General features: G+C 35.0%; 1 protein-coding gene across 1 annotated transcript; it reads right to left on the bottom strand.

The window, feature by feature from the left end:
* Window positions 1-262: 262 nt before the first annotated feature.
* Window positions 263-8,767, bottom strand: LOC123537914 (7-methylguanosine phosphate-specific 5'-nucleotidase-like). Its single transcript, XM_053530025.1, has 8 exons — window positions 8,349-8,767; window positions 7,647-7,716; window positions 5,210-5,253; window positions 3,698-3,783; window positions 2,836-2,925; window positions 1,880-2,042; window positions 1,018-1,218; window positions 263-395 (listed from the first exon to the last, which is right to left on the bottom strand). The coding sequence occupies exons 1-8, from the start codon at window positions 8,415-8,417 to the stop codon at window positions 279-281; spliced, it is 840 nt and encodes a 279-aa protein (XP_053386000.1). The 5' UTR covers window positions 8,418-8,767; the 3' UTR covers window positions 263-278.
* Between the last annotated feature and the right edge of the window lie 892 nt (window positions 8,768-9,659).

The raw sequence follows: 9,659 nt of genomic DNA, 5'->3' as shown, positions 1-9,659 counted from the left end.
GGTCATTATGAAAATTAAGCCATTGTGAAGTTGGTTCGCCCATTATTTGATATGATGTTTTATCGGCCTTAACATTGGCCTACAGTTGAACCAACGCTCCTCGGTTTATCTTTCGTTTTATGCCATTAAAACATGTAATTCATAAGTAAAAGCAACTTTTAAAGCCATTACATCTATTAATTAATCTACTGAAAACAAACTAGGTTAGATAATCGTCCTCCGCACGGCACTCCAGAAAAATAAGATAAATAAATACATGTGCAGAAAAGTTTTCATGATTAAAATAAATCCGTTCCTATAATTTGGTTTAAAATTGCGTTGACAATATCTAGTGTTTCATCTTCACAGACCACAATGTCGTACTTGCTTTTATACAGTTCAAGACGGTCTGTCACCTGCAAGTAGAAATGAGACCTATCACTGAAACTGGGTTTCTTATGTCTAGGCGCTTTTAACATTGTATAATTCTTAATACCTGCCCAAAAACATGATAGCTTATCTACACCGTTTGTATATATCAATACAATGAACAAGACCACTGCACAAAATTATTACAAAATGCGCAGATAATGCATCTTATTCGTGTATGTGATTTCAGTATGGGGATAAAGTTTATAGACTTGTATTTATTTACGTCGGAAAGGAACCAAATATGGCTTATGGCATTTTGAGATATCCTAACAATAATTTGTGTTCATGGTACCAAAAAAAGAAAAAAAATCATGATTTTGAAAAAAACATTACTCAAACTTATTCAATTTAATTGATTTTGTCATTCAAAGTCATAAAGGTTTAATTGAAAGGTTGTTTAAATAGTCGTTTGGTATTGAGCCATCCTTGTCAATAAACGACGTAATAAATGAATAAATGTCTCATACTGAATGGAATTAGAAAGGAAAACTTCACACTCATTTATAAAAGACATCAGCTGTTTTTACTTATGCATAAAATTTTGCGTAAACAGAAAAAAGGTATGATTGTAATAAAAAATATTGCTATATATTCTTTTCAACTTACCCCAAAGTTAAGAAATCCTATTGTCAATTTAGACTCTACATTCTCAGCACCATTTGCCATTTGAAGATCCCCCAGCGAATCTCCCATTAACAGAACGTTTGAACAATGGCTAAGGTTTGAAAAATAGTCTGAGTCGTGGACGGCATTTTCATTTTTGTTGAAGAGATGAATAATGTTTCCCTTGAAACCTTTCATGTCGTCCTGAAATGAAAATTATTCATTTGCAATCTTCTTTAAGACCTCAATTTTAACATCCACATGCGGATAAAATGAACTCACAACCAAAAATTATTTGCAAACTTTCACTACATCTTTTGAAATATTTCGTGTAGATATATTATCATTTGTAACAGTACTTCAGTCATACGATAAGGCTTGGTGGTCATTAAATACAAGCAGATATTCAAATTCTGTACAAATAGTAGCTTCTACAAATAAATGAGGTCACCGATCACTAAATGACATCAATACTGTCTATGTCTGTCGAGAATTATTGAAACAAAAGACAAGCGTTCATAAACTTAGTTTATAAATTAGCATTATTAGATCTAGCTCTATCTTTACCTTTTCTGTCTATATATTTGCTTCGTTTAATCCAATATAGTACGTACAAGATGCAGTTTGTAGGAATGAAATTCAATTGTAAATAAAGCCAGAATAAATAGGAGGAACCAATACAATTTGTGACGTATAACTGGCCAATTTGTCAAACGCATATATCAATAATTATGAGCGAGAAGGCGTTTACGTTGATAGAAGAAATCTCATATTAATAACGTGAGAGTTTACGAGATTTCGCTCCACTTTTTTCTAAGGGTTTCAGATACGTTTTTATAGAGTTTTGTTATATGCAAGCACTTACGTTTTCATCAAAGTCTAGATCATTTGAAACAAAATGCATATTGTTGTAGCAAGATGCCTGTTGCGTGATCAGTTCACGAATTATATCACCAATCCCTGCTGAGAAGATCAGTAACGGCACATCACACCTGTGTAGTGTGTCGAATAATTTCTTACATCCGTCCCTATAATATTTGCGTGAAGTTTGCATCTATATTTTACCAAAATGTAATTCAATTCTACAGATGAACAAGAAACTCCATGGATTAAGCCTAACAAATGACACGAGAAAAAATCTCTTTCTTGGTAAGTAAAGATCTTTCCGACTTGAAAAGTTACTGAGAGTTCAAAATCAACAACCTTCAGGAACAACATCTTAATTGCTGTTCAGAAGTGCCCTGTATTTTCAATTAAAATTTTAGACGAAAATGTATAGTTACATGATAATTTAGCCACGCCACGAGGAAACCAACATAGTGGCTTTGCGACCAACATGGTTCCAGACCAGCCTGCGCATCCGCGCATTCTGGTCAGGATCCATGCTGTCCGCTTTCAAAGCCTATTACAATTAGAGAAACCGTTAGCGAACAGCATGGATCCTGACCAGACTGCGTAGATGCATAGGCTGGTCTGGATCCATGCTGTTCGCAAAGCCACTATGTTGGATGTTGGTTTTCTCATGACACGGCTCATTTGTTTCCGTTATTCTCTACTGTCAAACCTAAACAACAGCTATTTTGAGCAGTGTGACATCTGCAACCATGTATTTGTACTCAGCAATGTATAATCATAAATGGTTCTTTTGTGCCACATATTCAAATCAACGGGTTTTGTTAAATATAGTCCTCTTAAGTATATGTTACGGTCATGATGGATATTGCAAATTCTTATTATCTTCCATGAACAAACTAAATAGGTACGAGTCTGCTATTTTGTTTTCTGTTATTCAAGCGGATTTCCCTATAGGATATGACTTACCTTAATTTTGCTGTAGATGCCGCAACCATGTCATGTAGTTTATTTTTAGATACAGGGTACTTAATTAGCAGCTCATGCATCTGAGTCCACCTAAAATCGACAGCTGTGGAAATAATTTGATTTCCTAGTGTTGTTTTGAGATCAAGACAGTGCTTTCATTAGTTAATTGTTATTTATAGGTATTAAACAAAGATGGTTGAGCGAGATCTAGGCAGTATTTAAGCACAATATTAAAAGGCAAATGAAGAATTCATCACAGCAAAAACAGCCAGAGCCGCACATCGCAAAACAAGAGTGAAATATTAGAGTATTCTAAAATAATGCAACATGATGTCTAACATTACACAATAAAACAACATGAAATAACATGTTAACATTGCTTCGCACACATGCTTAATATTCGCAGAATTAAGATTGTGCATCAGATTCTAACTTTCTGCCTGAGAACATGAATCCTATAAAGTATTCAACTTTAAAAGTTTAATAATTCTAATCTTCTCAAACCCATCTGCGCCGTTTAATACAGTGGTATGCATGATTATGTTGTAGTGGAAACAAATGAAAGTCTAAAGTCGTGCTTAGTGTAAATGAACACTTGCTTAAAATGTCTGTGGCCGACCATTCATGTTCTTCGCTGATTTGTACCTTCCTAAACGTGTTTGTGTTTAGCAAATTTGCCACAAATGCGTATTTTACATGTAGTATTCATGGCGACGTCATTTGCGCCATATTACCGGCTTCTGTGATATTTTTTAAAATCATAAGATAATAATTTCCAAAACTGCATAGATTTGGTTTGGCTGACTTCAAACTTGCCTTTTTACACTGCACACTAAACTTTGTTTCGAAAAACTGTACGCACCATTCTGTCATGTAAGGTATTTTTTCTTCTATGGTCATATTTGGGTTTGTCTCAATTGGCAAATACTTTTCTCTTATCTCGAATGTCTGAAGCAAAAAAGAGGCTTATAAATATATAAAACTGCTATGATATGTGTACAATCGAAAGCGCTTGCAGTGAAGAATTAAAATAATTAAAAAAAAAAAAACCCACAGAAGTCTACTGCTGTTAATTCCTTGCAAATTGAACATACACACAAACATACATACAAATTTCACTACGTGTATGAGTTTATTAATAAACGAATAAAAATTACATACACAGAAAAAAGTGTAAGTCATGTAAGTACATCCGAAGCAAAACTCGGCAAGTTACGTACTGATTCCCCCGTATGGAATTTCGGCATTTTCCGGCTTTCCAGGAAAGGCATATGCGGGTTGATCTATGTGTAAGTCATTATGCTTCAGCTATATTTTGTTTTGGTTTTTATTGGGTAGAACATCGCAACAACACAGTTTAGACCATATGGCAACTTCCCAGCTTTAATGCTGAAGGATGATCCCAGGAGCCCCTCTGTGCATTAATTCATCGCGATCGGGCACCTGGGTAGAACCAACGGCCCTCGGCAAGCCAGCTGGATGGCTTCCTCACATGAAATATTCGGAGCCCCGAGTTAGGCACTAACCCTTTCACCAGTGAGGGCAAATGATTTGAAATCAGTGAACTTAGTCACGGTGGCCCCTGTGTCAGCTATATATCAAATGCTCCTAAACAAGAATATATGCTTACTAGCGTAATAACACTCGGAACATTTCCTGTGATTACGTAATTTTGTAAAGCAAATCGACATTCTATGGACGTAAATGAAGCTCAACGCGTAATGATTTTCCGTAAAAGAACGATAAGAACGAATTTGCATACGGAGACTACATAATGTTTAGACTGTCTTTACGGGCTTTTTATCTTAATATCTTAATATTTAGAGGTTATGCTTTTGGTGATTACATCGACAGTCATACTTATGATATCTCCGTGTACGAATGGTTCTGTTGAATAATTTCGGTGATAGGTATTAACATTCAGATGAGACATCATTAACAATATTTTTTTCTGGATACATTGTTTAGTGATACAAGATCATAATGAAACTAAAAGGCTATTTCCATCGTAACATTTCTAACACTAAACAACGCTAACATAATACAACACTAGGCTGATTTCACTGTAGATATGCGAAAGAACTCCAAAAATCATACTATACTGAAGTGCAATATAGTTATGTCCCTTTCTAAATATTTAGTAAGTAAGCCTACATGTAAGTGCATAAACGTATGCGGACAATTATAATTGCAAAAAATAGCTGATTAAAAACACTTCAGAAACTTTCATTTGCACAAATTTCATAATTATATGTCATCTCCATAATATGATACTAGTATTATATATACATGTAAGTAAGTGAAGTTGACATCATTTCATGACAAGGTAAAAGTTGCTTTGCATGTAAAATAATTATTATATAATTGTGTCTACCTTCTGTTTGTACACCTCAGGCATTTCACCCTCTTCTAAGACTTCTAAAATAAAATAAAAACATAGATCTTTTGAAAATCTACATAATATATAATACAGGTGTCAAAAGTTAATTTGTGCCGTGCCATGGGAAAACCAACATAGTGGGTTTGCGAACAGCATGGACCCAGACCAGCCTGCGCATCCGCGCAGTCTGGTCAGGATCCATGCTGTTCGCTAACAGTTTCTCCAATTCCAATAGGCTTTAAAAGCGAACAGCATGGAGCCTGACCAGACTGCGCGGATGCACAGGCTGGTCTGGATCCATGCTGGTCGCAAACCCACTATGTTGGTTTTCTCATGGCACGGCTCATTTATTAAAATCGCAAATTTTAACAGGAATCATGTTGCTGTATTTCATTTAACTCATGTCACCTCTCAAAATGACCTTAATTCAGGTGGCATGAATGTACGGTATAATGAATAATTGAGAAGAACTGTTCTGTGGAGTTTCCTACAAAGACATGTAAACAGGAAAAAGAGATCTGCAAAATTAAAGACGAAGAGGCAGTAATAACAACCTGGTTTAAAGACCGGAGCCCCCCTTACACCAAACTTTTCTAGTAGTATATGTATGAATGTTTTCAGTAGTCACAATAAATAAAGCCGCAAAAAAGATATTTATACAAACAAAATGAAAGATACGAAAACATAAAAATAAATTCAAAACAAATAAACAAAGAAATATGGTCTGGCACCGCCTTTGGACGGTCATTGGAAACGCAACACCGGCTTAGTGTAAAATTCACCCCGCCTGTTGACAGAGAGAACAAATAATGAAATATGTCACTTTCGACGAACCAAGAGTACCTTACTCTTGGTGAACTGGCCCGGTGTAAATGATAATCGGACTTGAATATAAATATTGTTTATTTCACACCTATAATTATAAATTCAACCAATTTGAAGTTTTTCTTTCTATAATGTGACAATACAATAGAAACCAGTACTGTACTGTGTGATTTACATTTACATTTTCGTAAATGCTGGAAAATCAACAAAGTTACGTATTACCAGAGATGAACGTATTAATGTGTTGTTGTTTGCCAGTTAAAATCCGTGATTTTTATAGTGTGAAATAAAGAGGTAATTTAACAGTGTGGAATACAATACTGAATTCAGTGGACTCGTACACAACAGTTATAACCCATATTTGAACTAGGTATTTGCCTCGTCCAAATATGGATTATTATTGCGTACTCATCCAATAGATTCCAGTATTGTATTCAACACTGTTAAAGTAACCTCATAGTATTGCTTTTATAACGATTATGAACGATATATAAATGTTAGGGTGTAAACCATATACAGGACACTATAATTGTTTAGGTAAATCAGGAACTCAGACGTGTTTATCTTGTCTGATTTGTCGCATGTTCCAAACTGACTGATATTTGTTAATGTATCAAAACTGACTGATATTTGTTGATGTATAAACATTCTGTGTCAGTATATGATTGAATGGCAAGCACAAGAATGGCACTAAGCATTGTGTAATAAAACATTTAACATATAGTTTTAGGTAGAATCTGACCTATTATCTAATTTGCATAGTTGTCTCGGTATACGCATTGTGTATAAATAAGATAAGGTTTGCTGGAGAATTGGCGGTGCAAGAGTGTTGGCATTGTGACATTGTGAACTACTATCTCTCTGTTATAAATCAAGCGCCACAACTTTGTTCTCTAGTGACTTAAAATCAAACATCGAAATACTTTAGGTAATACTCTATAAGCGTAATGTTTTCTTCTATCTGACATAATATTAACGCTTTGTGAGTAATACTATGGAAATCATGCAATTCATTTGACACGACATTTTACTAATAAATACGGTTTAGATGACGAATTCTACTTTTATGCTTGGTGAAAACGCTTTCTAAATTTGAAACAACTGTTCCACTCTATATCCGAATAATTTGTACATTACTTGCTAAATACGTTTGTCATGCAACAATACCGACAGAAGATTAATTTAATGAGAAATTATACATAATGAAATTCAGAACAACTGCAAGTATACAAAAGCAAAGAAAACACTTTAAAGCTGATTCAGAGGTATACAGGGACACACTATGGTTTTAAAAAAGACATTCCCAATATCTTTGATTAAGGCTTAATTGCTTATATTATTGGCACTGATTTCAAACTCGCTCTGTATAGTTTTCATTTGAAGCCTATATTCAAATAACATCTGATGTCCTCCCTCATGTAAACCTTATATATATTTAAATCACAACGTGTATGTTTAGAGCGAAACAAAACAATTTACATTATCAGGGCATTTTAACGACTTGTGTATTGGTGTGGAAAGGTTTAGGGGGATTTTTATCCAATCTGCTAACCATATTATGTCATGGAAATGGAGAGCAGGTTAAAGAATTACAATACGAACATACGGTGGCATGTGGCACAAATGTTTTCGTGGTGCACGTACTTTGACAGTGTCCTATCGAAGTCTGCTACTACCTGAAAAGATATTAAATATGAATCAAATTAAGCTATGCCATAAATAGAAAAAGTGGAACTCCAAAGATCACCCAACATGACAAAAATGAAAATGTTGCGAGTTCGGTGTGATTGAGTGCCAAAAACCAATTTTGAGATATTCGCAGATGTGGTCATACGGCGATGCACGTGGAATAGCCACATGGAATAGAGTGCTATTCCAGAGTGCTGTTTTTTAAAGGATTGAATATTTACTAAAGGTATTGATTATGGTATGATTTGTATAAGTAAAATTGTAACTTCCTCGAGATACCCACTACTTTAATAATTAATTAACATTACAAAGTTTTGTCCACTTCTAGTATGTTTTAGCATAGTACACTCTAGATATCCCTGAAGTATAACTTGTATTAGAAAAATATCAGATAAAATTATTGTCTTGTGGAAGTTAACACGGCGACATTCATTTTTGTTTTTCAATTCCAAAAATAGAAACATAATAACAGTAGACTAGATCTGGTGAATGGGTCATAAAGTGGCCACTGGAATATTCCTAGTTCACATCTAGCTACCATTCCAGTTTTTTTAACTACAAGGAAGCATTTCATACCATAGGTTATTTGTAGAGATCATTATAGGAACATTTAACTCACTTGTAATTTATTGCGCCCATCATTGCCCATCTTTATTAATGTATTCATCACATGGTCTCTATCACGCATATGTACATGGCTACGATCGAGTTCTTCTATCTAAAACATAAAGCACCCGTCCGCTTAGCTCAGTAGGTAGAGCGTCGGTCTACGGATCGCGGGGTCGCGAGTTCGATCCTCGGGCGGGGCGTATGTTCTCTGTGACTATTTGATAAACGACATTGTGTCTGAAATCATTAGTCCTCCACCTCTGATTCATGTGGGGAAGTTGGCAGTTACTTGCGGAGAACAGGTTTGTACTGGTACAGAATCCAGGAACACTGATAGGTTAACTGCCCGCCGTTGTATGACTGAAATACTGTTGAAAAATGGCGTTAAACCCAAAACAAACAAACAAACAAACAAAAACATAAAGCACAAGCAAGCAAAATACTACTACTACAACTAATACTTATGACAATGCTGCTGCTGCTGCTGCTGCTGCTGCTGCTGATGATGATGATGATGATGATGATGAATACAATGTCCGTAAAAATGTATTTCATAACAAATATATCACGGTCCTTCCATTTCAGTCAGACTGAGCAGCGCGAAATCACTTGTACTGGTACATGTACGACTCTATTTTATAGTTCATCTATGTTTTACACATATACTGGAGAAGAAATGCATTTTTATGTTTCATTTCTATCATTTCAGTCTTTAATGTTTTGAATTAAGAACTTATTTTTTGATTTGACGTTTGTAATTTGTTTAAAATGTGTATTTTATGGAACGCATGTTTCAAAGTATGAAACGCGAAATACCATATATGCGAGGGGCGATCGATCCAGAATTTACGAAATTTTAACAAAAGAACATATGATCATAAAATTTCATATTTGAATTTTTCAGTATTTACCTCATAAATGTCTAGAAGATGTATGACAATCTTAATATACATGTATATAAGGATCGGACTTGGCGGGCAACGTTAAAAAGATGTTGAAATTTCTTTTATTTCAAACTGAAAATATGCAATTACATGTGCAATTATTGAATTCATTAGAGACACAAGAGACGGATCTTAGTTTCAGCGAATATGCGAAAAGTATTTGGCCTTAATTTGATATTCTTGTTAGTATTATTACTTCGAAAGGAAAGTAGACAATACTAGAAATGAACCGCATGAGGCAACCAACATAGTGCATTTGCGACCAGCATGGATACAGACCAGCCTGCTGTTCGCTAACGGTTTCTCTAATTGCATTGGGCTTTTTAAACGAACAACATGGACCCTGACCAGACCGCGCGAATGGGCAGAATGCTGGT

The sequence above is a fragment of the Mercenaria mercenaria genome, chromosome 18, assembly GCF_021730395.1.
Source record: "Mercenaria mercenaria strain notata chromosome 18, MADL_Memer_1, whole genome shotgun sequence".
Lineage (NCBI taxonomy): Eukaryota > Metazoa > Mollusca > Bivalvia > Venerida > Veneridae > Mercenaria > Mercenaria mercenaria.
Note: the sequence above shows the minus strand (reverse complement) of the source record. Positions and strands in the feature narration are given on the sequence as shown.

What these genes read in the sequence shown, in the direction of transcription:
- LOC123537914 (XM_053530025.1), bottom strand. Translation starts at nt 8,417, where the DNA reads ATGCGTGATAGAGACCATGTGATGAATACATTAATAAAGATGGGCAAT. An exon ending in CTGAGGTGTACAAACAGAAG is followed by an intron (nt 3,784 to 5,209) that starts GTAGACACAATT and finishes TTTTTGCTTCAG; the next exon opens with ACATTCGAGATAAGAGAAAA. An exon ending in TAGGATTTCTTAACTTTGGG is followed by an intron (nt 396 to 1,017) that starts GTAAGTTGAAAA and finishes TTCTACTTGCAG; the next exon opens with GTGACAGACCGTCTTGAACT.